The following is a 15,733-nucleotide window of genomic DNA, read 5'->3' on the forward strand; positions in this document are numbered from 1 at the left end:
TATAAATAGCGTTAATATTAGCCATCTTCCAGCTGAGGGGGATAATACCAGTTTCAAGTGTTTTGTTAAATAGAAGAGTTAGAGGAAAGAGAATAGATGGATGTAATTGTTTGATTATTCTGGGAATCATATCATCTGGTCCAGCAGGTTTATTAACATTCAAAAGAAATAGCTGATCTTTAACATCCTGTTGGGTTATAACAATATCATTTATGGAATTAGGAAAATCATTAGTAGTTTCAGGTATAGGTTCAGTATTTTCAGAAGTGGTAGATATTGATGCAAAGTATTTATTTAAGCATTCAGCTTTGTCAAATGGATGTTGAATAAATGAATTATTGTGTGTTAGTGGGGGAATAGAAGTAGATTTGTTGTTTATATTAAGGACATTTCGTGCAATTTTCCACCACTTGTTAGGGGGAATAGTTTTGTCGGTTAATGATTTTTGTAAATTTTCAACATACTTTTTCTTGGCATCACGTATTCTACTAATGGTTTCATTTCTTTTTTTTCTATAATTTTCCCAGTGAAAAGCCGAATTACTAGATTTTGCTTTCCTATGAGCCCTATTTCGTTGTCTTATATGTAGTCTAATATCATTAGTCATCCATTTTTTATCATTTGGTCTGATTGTTACATACTTAGTGACTATAGATTCATTAATTAAGTGCTTTATTGTATCACATAAAATATTGTTAAATTCATTTGTATCATGTATAAGGTTTTCCCAATCTTTTTCTAAAATACATCTATTCATCTGATCATAATCTGCATCTTGATAAATAAGAATTTTCTTTCGATAGGTTTGTTTTTTAAAAACTGCATAGGAAATGTTAAATTGTATCAGAGAATGGTCACTAAATATAGGAGGAAGCACAGATGCATTTTTAACTAGATTTCTGTTGTTGGAAAAGACAATATCAATTGAAGTTGATGAAGTTGGAGTGATACGGGTGGGGTCTGTGATAAAATTAGAAAGATTAAATTTTGTTATTAGTCTACCAAGGTGCGAATGGGGTTGAAGATTTAACATATTGATATTAATATCACCAGTAATCACTATATCTAAGTCAGTGTTCACAGCTTTTTCAATGACTGAATCTAAAATTTCCCAATATCTAACTGGTGATTCTGGTCTATATAGACAAGCCAGAAGAAACTTGTGCGGATCGATGACTCATATGTTATGATAAGATAACTCATATGTTGTACACTACTCCCATTAGGGGTCTAGACTGATGAAGGAAATCTTCCAAAAATAACCACATAATAAGAAAGGACGTACCAGATCACACCTTGCTGATAGGGTTTTTGCCAACTCTGTGATTGGTTTGTAAGTATTTTATCGAAGCTGAAGGGCGATCTGTAAATTTTGCACATTTCACGGTTCAAGTAGCTGCATGCCGTGCTCAGATCACGTTTAGTAACAGCTTTTCAGGTTTGAAATGGACACCCACCTTCTGCTGTCATCTTGAAAAGACCACTCATTAACAACTTCATGGCAGTGCTTCTTTAGCCCAATCACAGATTGATGATTACTACAAAGTCGCATTAAAACATGACATGCGGTTTCCCTACAGACGAAAGATAATATAAGTCACATGCGTGATACAAACTTAACTAGAACTGTAAGCCAAAGGCTAACTATTACCCTAGATCCTATATAAACCAGAACTGAAAGCTAAAGGCTTACTAATGAAAAGCAATATAGTCTCCCACCAGTACTGAGTTATTTATTTGCTGAACTGTACACTTATTAAAGTATACAGGTCACTCACATACTCCCTGTACTCACTCTCGATGCCAAAAGCCCATATGAACGAGTTTTGCTGAAAGATGTAATGCAGATATATCTCCTCCAATATAAAGATGTAATGCAGATATATCTCCTCCAATGTAAAGATGTAATACAGATATTTCCTCCAATTCTAGGGACCAGCCTGATAAGCTCTCCACTGTATAACCAAGAGGTTTGGGGCCCATGATTTTGCTTATCTAAATAAAATAAATATTTCGCACAAAGGGGCATAACTCCATCAAAAAGGAGTCGAAATCCCAAATTAAAATGCCGGTGCGCAACTACATAAGATACCGATCATTCATGCAAAGTTTCAATGAAATCCACCTGCTTGTTAAGGAGGAGTTTTTCGGACAAGTTACTGTGGACGACAGACATTCAGACAGGGTAATTCCAGTATACCCTCCCTCTCTCTCTCCCCCCCCCCCCCCCCTCCTTACTTCGTGACAGGGGTATGCGTATAAAAAGTCTGTCATTACTTAATAATAATAATAATAATAAAGATAATAATACTGGACGCAGGCAATATGCCTATATATCCAGATCTGGAATATCGTCAGACACTATGCTGACGTCCCGGCAATGAATAAGTTCATTATTGTCTATCTCATGGTTATAGAAACAATCAGGTTGTCCCCAATACTTATCCAGACGGGATTCCAATGTTTTGATTGTTGGTGAGGTGACGACAGTATCGGGTAGGGAGTTCCAGTGGTTTACAATACGTTCTTTAAAAACATATTTTCTTAAGTTCAACCTGCACATCCCCTTAAGTAGTGTGAGACTGTGGCCTCTTGTTATTTTGTTATTATTTAGGCATAAAAATCCTTCGCTGACCGCGTTATCGTATCCTCCGTGAGTTAGTTTGTACACTTGAACCATGTCTCCTCGCAGTCTTCTATGCTTGAGTGTTGCTGGTTTTAATATCCTTAATCTGTGATCATAGCTCAACTCCTTCATTCCCGGTATTTGTTTAGTCGCTCTTCTTTGTACATTTTCCAGTTCATTTATGTGTTTTTGTAGGTATGGATTCCATACGCTGGCCCCGTATTCCAGGTGCGGTCTTACAAGCGCTTTATACAAAAGACAGAATGTTGTATTGTCTAAATATGTGTAAGTTCTTCGGATAGTTCCCATTATTCTGTTTGCTTTATTGCCTATTCGTGGATATGATCGCTGAAATTTAGATGATTGTCCGTAATAATTCTTAGATCCTTTTCTTTTGTTATGTTTTCCAAAGTGACATCGACCCTCCCATCTTCCGTATCTTTATACAAATGTAGTGGCGCGTTGTTTATGTTCTTTCCTAAGGTTAATACTTTACATTTGTCGGGGTGAAATTTTAACAACCATTTATCTGACCATTCTTGGAGCTGGTCAAGATCATCCTGTAGGGTAATATTTTGATCATAATTGTAAATTTTTGTATCATCTGCGAACAAGAATGTTGCTGCGTTGATTGTTTCTGGGAGGTCATTTATGTAGATTACAAATAAGGATGGCCCTAAAACACTACCCTGTGGAATCCCACTAGTTACCTCCATCCATTTAGACGTTTCACCATTGACTGATACTCTCTGCTTCCGGTTTGTTATGAAACTGTGTACCCACCGTACAATTTCCGGTGATAGTCCGTATGATCTTAATTTGCCTATTAAACGTAAGTGGGGAACAGTGTCAAAGGCCTTCATAAAATCAAGATAAACTGTTTGGATTGATCTCCCTTGGTCGAGAGCCTCCGTCCAGTCGTCAATTACTTTTAACAGCTGAAGTACAGTTGATCTACCTTTTACGAATCCATATTGATGTTTACTCAGAAGTTGATTTCTCTCCAAATGGCTCATTATTCTTGTTCTTATCATCTTCTCCATAGTTTTACATAGTACACTGGTCAGACTTACAGGTCTATAGTTCCCGGGATTTTTCTTATCCCCTTTTTTATGGATGGCGGTTATCTGTCCCTCCTTCCAGCTGGCCGGAAGTTCTCCTGTCTCTAGAGATTTGTTGAATATTTCACACAATGGTGTGTTTATTATATCAGCAGTTTCTTTTAGTACTTTAGGTAGGATGGTATCTGGTCCCGGTGATTTTGCAGGATTTAAAGTTTTAAAGACGGTTAATATTTCTGCCTCCGTTATTTTAGTATTATGGTATACTGATATCTGTTAGGACAGGTATACAATTTTGCGGTTCAACCGTAAATACACCTGAGAAAAAATCTGCTAATACGTTGGCTTTATCTTTGTCGTTTTGAGCTATTATTGTATTTCCTCCATTTGTAACGTGTAGTTCTGAAATTCAAGATTTTGATTTTGTTTTTGAGCTCGCATAATTCCAAAATTTCTTTGGGTTGATCTTCACTTCCTTAGCAATGTCTTTTTCCAGGTTCCTTTTACAATTTCTTAATAATATTTTTACTTTATTTCTGGCTCTTACGTATTCCTTGTATTTCTCCCTGTCTCTTGTTTTAAGATATCTCTGCCAACTCCTGTGTTTTCGCCGTATTGCATGAACGGTTTGGGCATCTATATGTTTCCGGTTCTTCATTGATCGTTGAACTGATTTTGGTATGTTTCGTTCAATGGTGGATTTTATTTCATTGTAAAATATTTCATATTTGGATTCCGTTTCTGCTGCGCGTCCTAATGTTTCCTTCCAATCTATTGATAGGTCTTTCCTTATTTGCTCATAATCTCCTTTGTTGTAGTTATACTTGGTTGTTTTTACTGTTTGAGTAAGTCCTTGTACAGTTGAAGTCGAAGTAAATGGTGCCATGGTCGCTCTTGCCAATTCCACTTTTTATTTTAAGGTTACTTACCATGTCTTGCTCGTTTGTAAATATCAAATCTAATATACTGGGCTCGTTATTTATCCTTATTCTTGTTGGCTCATTGATGTGTTGAAATAGGAATGAATCTCTTATTGACTCAATACAATTTTCCTCCAAATGTTTTGCTCCCTTAGACGGGATCCATCGAATCCAATCTATATTTTTTAAGTTTAAGTCTCCCATGATTAATAAATGTGAAGTCTGTATTTTTCTTATATCCGCAAGTAACGCACATAGCTCCATATTATTTTCATCTACACTGTTAGGACTTCTATAGATGCACCCCACTGTTAGTATATTTCCTTTGTCAAGGTTAATTTTAATCCACAATTGCTCTGTAAATTTCTCATTGATCGATAATTTATCTTTATTGATTATACATTTGAGCTCATCAGTTTTGTTTGTAAGGGTATCTGCGTTTGTGAACATACATCGGAGATTCGCTATGGTGTTTTGGCTGCCAGCCTGACGATTTTTCTGTTCCATGGTGGCCCGCGGACACGGTGGATAAATTCCCCCGATTCCTTCCTTTCTCTTGTTTTCGCCTCGTCTCTTAAGGCGGTTTCCTGTTCTCGTTCCTTTTTCGTGAGGTCGTTATTTACCCGGACATTTTTGTATGTTTCATTGCCTTTCAGCTGGCTAATGTTCTTGAAAAATGCTTTCTTGGCCTCTAATGTTGTAAAAGATACCAACAGTGGCCGCGACGTATCCTTCTTGGTTTTGTCATATTTTCCGAGTCTAATTACTTTCTTGACACGGTCCGTGTAATCTAGTTTGCAGGTTGCAAGCATGGTTTTTATTTGCCCTTCATCCGCTTTTTTTCTTGCTGTTCCGTCTGTTTCCGTTTGCTCTTTAAAACCGTATACAACTATGTTGTTTTCCCTGATTTTTCTTTCATTTAGTTCTGTGATTACATCTTGCTGGGCGACATCAGTGAGTCTATCGTTGGTCTGGTTTTCCTCGGTCCGTTTCGGTTCTTGTTCCGTGTTGTTTTTTTATCTCCTCTCTAACGATGTTTCTGACTTGATCTTCGCTGCAATTGTTCGCCACAACGCTCTCCAGAAACTTGATTCTTTCTTCGAGTTTCTCCAAAATCTCAGCGCACCTCTGTTCTACCTGTATGTCTGTATCAAAGTTTTTTTCCACCGTGATTAGACCCGAAGGACAGATCCACATCGAGTTTGCCGATTTCGTGAGCACGGCATACTCATTTTCGTCCTTATTGGCACATCCTATGCAGTACCGATGTTTGCATCTCCGACAGTTCAGCACTTTTGTGTCCGATTCTAATACTGTTGAGCATAACACGAACACTTATATCATATTTTGAAATAATCTTTAATTTCAGATTTATAAATATTGTAAGCAAGTAGCCAACATAAAATTTAAAAAAATTGCTATAAAAATACACTAGTCATTTTCCCATTTAATATGGCACGAAACCGGTTTTATCACAATACGTATTAGGGTGTATTTAGTATATATATAAACACACGAGTTAAAAACACATGGTTATGGTAATTACAAAATCTAGTTAAATACTGCAGCCAAGATTTTAGACGATAATATTTCTATTAATCCTAAGACAATACAAAATAATAGCCGATCATTTCAGTCTCTGCGGTAAAATATCGCTTTGAGGCGCATTCAATAGCGGGAATATTTCACGTTGTTGAATGCGCCTCAAAGCGATATTATACTTTATTACTTGAGAACTTTGAGGTGGTCTATGCATGACTGACAATATTGTACCTTTCTGTAAGGTACAGAGCCCAGAATGAGCCCAATACAAGTATCGTCGCAATCAATCATATTCATTTGTTTAAGAAGAAAAAAAGTCAACGCCTATTAATTTGGAAAAGACAATGACCTTGTCAGTTTACACATCTCAAGGCAAAGAAGTGGCAAGTACAAGAGGTTGGAGTGTGGCGGGACAATGACAGAGTAGGGCCAAGGACAAGGAGGGGAATATGGTGGCATAAAAACAGAGCAGGGCCAAGGACAAGAAGTGGGAGTGTGGCGGGACAATGACAGTAGGGCCAATGACAAGAGGTGGGAGTGTGGCGGGACAATGACAGAGTAGGGCCAAGGACAAGAAGTGGGAGTGTGGCGGGATAATGACAGAGTAGGGCCAAGGACAAGAGATGGGAGTGTGGCGGGACAATGACAGTAGGGCCAAGGACAAGAGGTGGGAGTGTGGCGGGACAATGACGGAGTAGGGCCAAGGACAAAGTATCGGAGTGTGGCGGGACAATGGGAATAGGGCCAAGGACAAGAGGTGGGAGTGTGGCGGGACAATGACAGAGTAGGGCCAATGAACCTAACAAATAGTTTTTACACCACAGCCTTTTTAAAATTTACAATTTTGTATTCAGGAAAATAATATAAAACAAGGAGCTTGATCATATAAGTTAATGTAAAAATCGATATGGTACCCAGTAGATGATATTTTAACATGACAGTGCATTATTAGAACAGATTCCATTCAAATTATTTATTTTAAGCTTGAAGCTAGTAATATTTTTATATGATAATCATCAAAGTGAATGACTGAATGTTGAAAAAAATCACACCAAACAGCTTGTGACATTTTCATGCAGGCAATTAAAGTACATATTTTGAAAATGTTGAGTATTTTTGTGATGTATTATGGCAGGTCCAATCCTGTTATTTTTCAATTAAGAGCACAATAATTGAAGTAGGTCCTCCTTCAATAATTTATACATCGGTCAAATATCCATTTTTATTATTTTAATCATAAAACAATGTCTAATTAGGAGAAAGAAAGACAATAAAACACATGGCTACCTGTAGTACTATTAGAAACAGGATAACTAGAACATATGGACCATCAGGCTTTAAAATTTACGAAAAAATGACCAGGAGCCGAGATAATTGTGCCAAGTGTTTCTGTAATCAAAAATTCAATTCCTCCATCAAAATCTTTTTCAAAATAGTTTCAGAACTTTTATTGATAATTCCAGCTGGTGGAATAAATTCTGAATTTCATTGACCAAATAGAAGTAAAGACCAGCACTGAGCTTGAATGTGAAGAGACAACATTTTAATAAAACAATATTTCCACCTGTATTACTGTTTATGTAGTCAATTTCATTAACTGAAAATCAAAATACTGTTTTACGTGAAATGTTCGTTGTGTATAAAATATTCATGGTTTTCGGTGTTGCTATTGAACCACGAAAACAATTACAATGAATTTGAATGAAACATGTGTCTACTATTTGTAAATATAGGATATCCATGAAAGTTTGTACCACAAAACGATCTAAATAGCTTCAAACCATGAAGGAAAGTATCCACAGACATTTCGTGTTATACAGTACATGTAACTTAGGCATTTACATGAATTGATACAATAAACTGATGAATTTAAAGTTTTGAGATTGTTGGGTAGTCATTGTTAATTTCCACTTAAAATGTATCCATTCATACTTAATTCACAGATAATTAATTCAGTTCTGAAATAGAATTGGTCAGTCATGGTTATATGTGGATTCACTCAGCAGCAAAAGTGAAAATAAATGGGTTTCTAAGACAACCCTGTACATGGTAAACTGACCATATTTTAAGAAACAACCCTGTAAATGGTATTTAAAGACTAAATTATTTGCAGATATTCTTCAAAGCTAGGTTTGGCAAATTAATGCATCATACAAATAAAGGAAGACCCATGCATTTTACCTGTCATTATGCTGGCCAAAAAGGTTTATTAGCTAATGCTTAATATGAATTTGTCAATCACATGGATTGAGATAAAGGTAAATTATCTGTTGCTGTGTAAGATCCTCGGAAACAAGCAACTAGATGGTTCATCACAGTGATATATAACTACATGTTGTTAGATGGTTCAGTGATATATAACTACATGTTATTAGATGGCTCATCACAGTGATATATAACTACATGTTGATAGGTGGTTCATCACAGTCATATATATCTACATGTTATTAGATGGTTCATCACAATGATATATAACTACATGTTGTTAGATGGTTCAGTGATATATAACTACATGTTATTAGATGGCTCATCACAGTGATATATAACTACATGTTCTTAGATGGTTCATCACAGTGATATATCACTACATGTTGATAGGTGGTTCATCACAGTGATATATAACTACATGTTATTAGAAGGTTCATCACAGTGATATATAACTACATGATGTTAGATGGTTCATCATAGTGATATATAACTTCATGTTATTAGATGGTTCATCACAGTTATATATAACTACATGTTGTTAGATGGTTCATCTTAGTGATATATAACTTCATGTTATTAGATGGTTCATCACAGTTATATATAACTACATGTTGTTAGATGGTTCATCTTAGTGATATATAACTTCATGTTATTAGATGGTTCATCACAGTTATATATAACTACATGTTGTTAGATGGTTCATCTTAGTGATATATAACTTCATGTTATTAGATGGTTCATCACAGTGATAGTGATATATAACTACATGTTGTTAGACGGTTCATCACAGTGATATATAACTACAAGTTGATAAGTGGTTCATCACAGTGGTTCATCACAGTGATATATAACTACCTGTTGATAGGTGGTTCATCACAGTGATATATATCTACATGTTGTTAGATGGTTCATCACAGAGATATATAACTACATGTTGATAGGTGGTGCATCACAGTGGTTCATCACAGTGATATATCACTACATGTTGTTAGATGGTTCATCACAGTCATATATAACTACATGTTGTTAGGTGGTTCATCACAGTGATATATAACTAAAAGTTGTAAGATGGTTCATCACAGTGATATATAACTAAAAGTTGTAAGATGGTTCATCACAGTGATATATAACGTCATGTTGTTAGATGGTTCATCACAGTGAAATATATCTACATGTTGTTAGATGGTTCATCACAGAGATATATAACTACATGTTGATAGGTGGTTCATCTCAGTGGTTCATCACAGTGATATATAACTACCTGTTGATAGGTGGTTCATCACAGTGATATATATCTACATGTTGTTAGATGGTTCATCACAGTCATATATAACTACATGTTGTTAGGTGGTTCATCTCAGTGGTTCATCACAGTGATATATAACTAAAAGTTGTAAGATGGTTCATCACAGTGATATATAACTCCATGTTGTTAGGTGGTTCATCACAGTGATATATAACTAAAAGTTGTAAGATGGTTCATCACAGTGATATATAACGTCATGTTGTTAGATGGTTCATCACAGTGAAATATATCTACATGTTGTTAGATGGTTCATCACAGTGAAATATATCTACATGTTGTTAGATGGTTCATCACAGAGATATATAACTACATGTTGATAGGTGGTGCATCACAGTGGTTCATCACAGTGATATATAACTACATGTTCTTAGATGGTTCATCACAGTGATATATCACTACATGTTGTTAGATGGTTCATCACAGTCATATATAACTACATGTTGTTAGGTGGTTCATCATAGTGATATATAACTACATGTTGTTAGATTGTTCATCATAGTGATATATAACTTCATGTTATTAGATGGTTCATCACAGTGATAGTGATATATAACTACATGTTGTTAGGTGGTTCATCTCAGTGGTTCATCACAGTGATATATAACTAAAAGTTGTAAGATGGTTCATCACAGTGATATATAACGTCATGTTGTTAGATGGTTCATCACAGTGACATATAACTACATGTTGATAGGTGGTTCATCACAGTGATATATAACTTCATGTTATTAGATGGTTCATCACAGTTATATATAACTACATGTTGTTAGATGGTTCATCATAGTGATATATAACTTCATGTTATTAGATGGTTCATCACAGTTATATATAACTACATGTTGTTAGATGGTTCATCATAGTGATATATAACTTCATGTTATTAGATGGTTCATCACAGTGATAGTGATATATAACTACATGTTGTTAGGTGGTTCATCTCAGTGGTTCATCACAGTGATATATAACTATATGTTGTTAGGTGGTTCATCACAGTGATATATAACTTCATGTTATTAGATGGTTCATCACAGTTATATATAACTACATGTTGTTAGATGGTTCATCATAGTGATATATAACTAAAAGTTGTAAGATGGTTCATCACAGTGATATATAACTTCATGTTATTAGATGGTTCATCACAGTTATATATAACTACATGTTGTTAGATGGTTCAGTGATATATAACTACATGTTATTAGATGGCTCATCACAGTGATATATAACTACATGTTCTTAGATGGTTCATCACAGTGATATATCACTACATGTTGTTAGATGGTTCATCACAGTGATAAATAACTACATGTTGTTAGATGGTTCATCTTAGTGATATATAACTTCATGTTATTAGATGGTTCATCACAGTTATATATAACTACATGTTGTTAGATGGTTCAGTGATATATAACTACATGTTATTAGATGGCTCATCACAGTGATATATAACTACATGTTATTAGATGGCTCATCACAGTGATATATAACTACATGTTATTAGATGGCTCATCACAGTGATATATAACTACATGTTCTTAGATGGTTCATCACAGTGATATATATCTACATGTTATTAGATGATTCATCACAGTGATATATAACTACATGCTATTAGATGGTTCATCACAGTGATATATGATATATAACTACATGTTGTTAGATGGTTCAGTGATATATAACTACATGTTATTAGAAGGTTCATCACAGTGATATATAACTACATGTTGTTAGATGGTTCATCATAGTGATATATAACTTCATGTTATTAGATGGTTCATCACAGTGATATATAACTACATGTTGTTAGATGGTTCATCATAGTGATATATAACTACATGTTATTAGATGGTTCATCACAATGATATATAACTACATGTTGTTAGATGGTTCATCTTAGTGATATATAACTTCATGTTATTAGATGGTTCATCACAGTGATATATAACTACATGATGTTAGATGGTTCATCATAGTGATATATAACTAAAAGTTGTAAGATGGTTCATCACAGTGATATATAACTACATGTTATTAGATGGCTCATCACAGTGATATATAACTACATGTTGTTAGATGGTTCATCTTAGTGATATATAACTTCATGTTATTAGATGGTTCATCACAGTGATATATAACTACATGTTGTAAGTTGGTTCATCACAGTGATATATAACTACATGTTATTAGATGGTTCATCACAGTGATATATAACTACATGTTATTAGATGGTTCATCACAGGGATATATAACTACATGTTGTTAGATGGTTCATCTTAGTGATATATAACTTCATGTTATTAGATGGTTCATCACAGTGATATATAACTACATGTTGTTAGATGGTTCATCACAGTGATATGTAACTACATGTTGTTAGATGGTTCATCACAGGGATATATAACTTCATGTTGTTAGATGGTTCATCACAGTGATATATAATTTCATGAAAATGCAGGAAAATGAATATATTTGCTAAATAATTTAACTTTGTATTACATCAAGTTATGAGCACCACTTATATTAAATATAGATGATATTAAAGCTCACAACAGCAAACTGTACATAGGTTTATTTTGATGTGTAGGATTTGACTGATGTGAAGGATTTTGTTGTGTAGAATTTGACTGTTGAGAGGGGTTTTGTTGTGTAGAATTAGATTGTCGTGAAGGGTTTTGTTGCATAGGATTTGATCGTTGTGAGGGGTTTTGTTGTGTAGGATTTGATTGTGATGGGTTTTGTTGCATAGGATTTGATTGTTGTGAGGGTTTTTGTTGTGTAGAATTTGATTGTGAAGTTTTGTTTTGTTTTGACTTATTTAACTTTCCTGTAGAATATGGGTTTTGTGAAGGTATTGACAGTTGTAATGGATAAGGTTGTGTAGAATTTGTTTGTTGCGTAAAAGTTGTTTGTGGTTTATGTTGAGTATAATTTTGTTGTGTATTAGGTCGAGTGGACATATAAGCACCAACTCCTACAGCTTCACTAGATGTATCTGATCGATCCAATGGAACTTGGCCAGTTCCGACAGGCATCACGGCATCCAACATTTCACAGTTGTCTCTATAATGCTTTCTGCAAGCTGATGCTCCAGGAAGGTCAGAAGTATTAGTAGCAGAAACATTTGCCATGGATAAGTTGTTACTGTTTCTATTTTCATTAGTGACGTTGTCGATATCTGCATGTTTTTGTAACACAGTATCTCTAGTTTGTGTATCATTTTGTGAACTCAGTCCTCTAGATATATCTGGATTAGGATTTAACTCATACTTTCCTCCCTTATAGTTAGACGAATCAGATTTGTTTTGGAGTGGGACAATAGGGCTAGAACCCAATGCACTAGTAAGTGCTGCTTTTGGTTTCCTGACACGATTATCCATATCTTTCTTCATGGTACTTGTTTGTGTGGGGGAGAAATTAGAGATGTTAACTGCAGTTAAACAAAAAGACTGTCCGTTTTCCTTGCCAGTTGATGAGTTTGGTGTTGCCAGGAAACCTTTGGAATATTTATCTGATAAAATAGTGGAACTCTTGGCTGATTTTGGTGGGTGAGAAAGCCTTGACAGTTGATGAATCTGTCTTTGTCTATGGTTCATTGATTCGGAAACATTGCTTAAGCTACATTCCTTTGGTACAGTCTGATCAGGTAATTGTTTATGATCACCAAGAAATTTTGCTTTGTGTAATTCACTAGTGACCACACGATTTTGAATACCAAGTGGTACAGGCTGTGCTTTTGGTTTGGCACCCATTGCAACCTTTAATTCTGATTGAGATTGCTTTGATGGAAAGTCTTTGAGTAAATGCCATGAAACCTCTGAGAATGGTGATACTGGTGTTTCTGGTAGCTTTCCCTCAGAAGGTGCATGCTGCATCGGAGGTCCTTCCTTTATGAACTGGATGTCTTTAGAAAGGGATGATGTAGAATCATTGCTATCATATTTATTTTGAAGAAAGTCTGATCCTTTCTGCTGTAGTATTTCATGCATGGTACATGATTCTATGACACCTTGTCGAGGAGGTTTTGGTGGAGGTTGATTGGTCTGTGGTAGAAAACAGGGTTTCTGTATTTCTTGATAGTCTAAAGGAGATATCATATTGTACTTATCATCCTCTCTGTCAGAGTTGTCCTGAACAGAGCTTTTCCTACTGGCATTCTTGGCCCCCTCCTTAGCCATTGCACGCTCCTGTAGAAAGCTTTGTGTCCTTTGTTTTTCCTTTCCCATGATTTTATCACTATCACGTGTAAATTCATGGTAAGACACACCTTGCGGATCAGTCATTTTATTATCACTGACAGTTTGATCATTGTTATTTCCCAATTTCTTGTTGTTTTCACTGTTTATAAACACATTTGAGCCAATTGGGAGGGAAGAAGAATCGGACAGTACTGAAGCTGTAGGGCAGTATTTATATTTGACATCTGTTTCCTGGGCACAGTTCAGATAAGAATGTGTAGGGCTTGTTGGTTTATGCTTTTGTATTTGAGAGACACTGTCCCATGCTTGTACTTCTTCATCTCCAGATGAAATTGTTGAACTCCTACAAGATACATTTTCACTTATTGACATCGGAAACACAGATTCATCATCAATAGGCCTTAATGTTGCCTCATAAGGAGGCAATTCCTCATCATCCTCTATAGGTAATGGAGGCTGAAAATTTTCAAGCTCATCACAAGCTCTTAAAGAATCATACCCATTGCTCCTTACGTTATGCGATAGTATTTCTGCACTGTTAACACTCATCAAGTTTGATCCAACTTCAGGTATTCTTGATGCATCTGATATGAGTGGATCATTTGCAGATGTAATTGCATGAAAGTTTGGAGCATCAGACCCATTCTCCCTTCTGTGACTCTGTCCATGTCTTCGCTCATCAGGGGTATCACCGTGTGATGCATGATTGACCACAGACTCGTTGCCACGACTGCAATTTGCACTACTTCTACTCCTTGGTCTCGTTCGATGTTTGTGTTTTCGATGCCTCCTGCTGGGGTTTTCTCCAGAATTTCCTGCCACTAAAGGTGCAGAACTGCCTGTGCTTGCACGTCTTGCTCGGTGTCTGTTTGCTTGGTTTTCTTCTTTTATCTGCCTTAGATGCCTGGCATGTTGTCTTTTGATTACCCATTCGTTCCAGTATAAATGTTTCAAACAAACAAGAGTTGTTGTCAAACATATGGTAAACTGAGCAACTGCTAGTGCCAGTAAAAACCCATGGACAAGTTTAGTGGAGCTGTAGCCAATCTTCATATACCCCTGTATGTTCCTGTAAAAACCACTATTGAAGTCGAGTCCACCAGCAGATAACACCATCACAGGAATAGACAGGAAACAGGATAGTATTGACGAAATCAGAAACAGTCGGACAATGCCTACTCCTTTCTTATTAGCAGCAAATATACCCAATACACCAGCAACAAAGGCAGCAGCTCCGCCCCATATTCCTCCTCCCATCTCGTAGCCCCATATCTTCTGCACATAGCCAAGGACAGAAAGCACTATTTCACTCACACCAACCAATGATAGAATGATAGTAACTGCAAGTATTTGGTAATGTGGAAAGCTGAATAATAGCCTCACACGAAGAGACATGATGGGTAAATAATGTCTACCACTTTAAAGATCATTCATGTACATATGTCCATTATATAAAGCCATGTTCCAGTTTTCGCGTTTATATGTGAAGGTATACATGAATAGCGTCCTTCAACTCTGTGTGAATGGTATTATTTGACGTCTGACAAAATTCCTCATGTGTCAACTGTCACAGCCACAGGTGATCACAGGAGTCAGGACAAAGTTTCCGAAGTCTTCACCTTTGACGTTTTCCACATAACAATTTTAGCGAAATAACCTTAAACGTAAGTTGCAACCCGTCCCCGGCTACTCATGTCACAGATCTTATCTAGCCGACACGATATGCGTAATTATTTGTGTAAACATTATTTAACATTACCTGTTCAGGTAGGTTGACTTCAGTATATATGAGAAATGTTAGTTGATTGGTTTGTTGATCTTTTTAACAACTAATCAGAACGATCGTAACAAATTAATAGGTACAAAACGGAAGC

General features: G+C 35.8%; 1 protein-coding gene across 1 annotated transcript; it reads right to left on the reverse strand.

Moving 5' to 3' along the window:
• Positions 1-11,568: 11,568 nt before the first annotated feature.
• LOC110452060 lies at positions 11,569-15,631 on the reverse strand. The gene has a single exon (XM_021500342.1). It carries the CDS (start codon positions 15,252-15,254, stop codon positions 12,207-12,209), a length of 3,048 nt encoding a protein of 1,015 aa, XP_021356017.1. The 5' UTR covers positions 15,255-15,631; the 3' UTR covers positions 11,569-12,206.
• Positions 15,632-15,733: the final 102 nt, after the last annotated feature.

The sequence above is a fragment of the Mizuhopecten yessoensis genome, unplaced genomic scaffold (assembly GCF_002113885.1).
Source record: "Mizuhopecten yessoensis strain PY_sf001 unplaced genomic scaffold, ASM211388v2 scaffold6373, whole genome shotgun sequence".
In the NCBI taxonomy this organism is placed as follows: Eukaryota; Metazoa; Mollusca; class Bivalvia; order Pectinida; family Pectinidae; genus Mizuhopecten; species Mizuhopecten yessoensis.

Bases quoted from the DNA above. Each gene is read 5' to 3' on its own strand.
- LOC110452060 (XM_021500342.1), bottom strand. From the start codon at position 15,254: ATGTCTCTTCGTGTGAGGCTATTATTCAGCTTTCCACATTACCAAATA.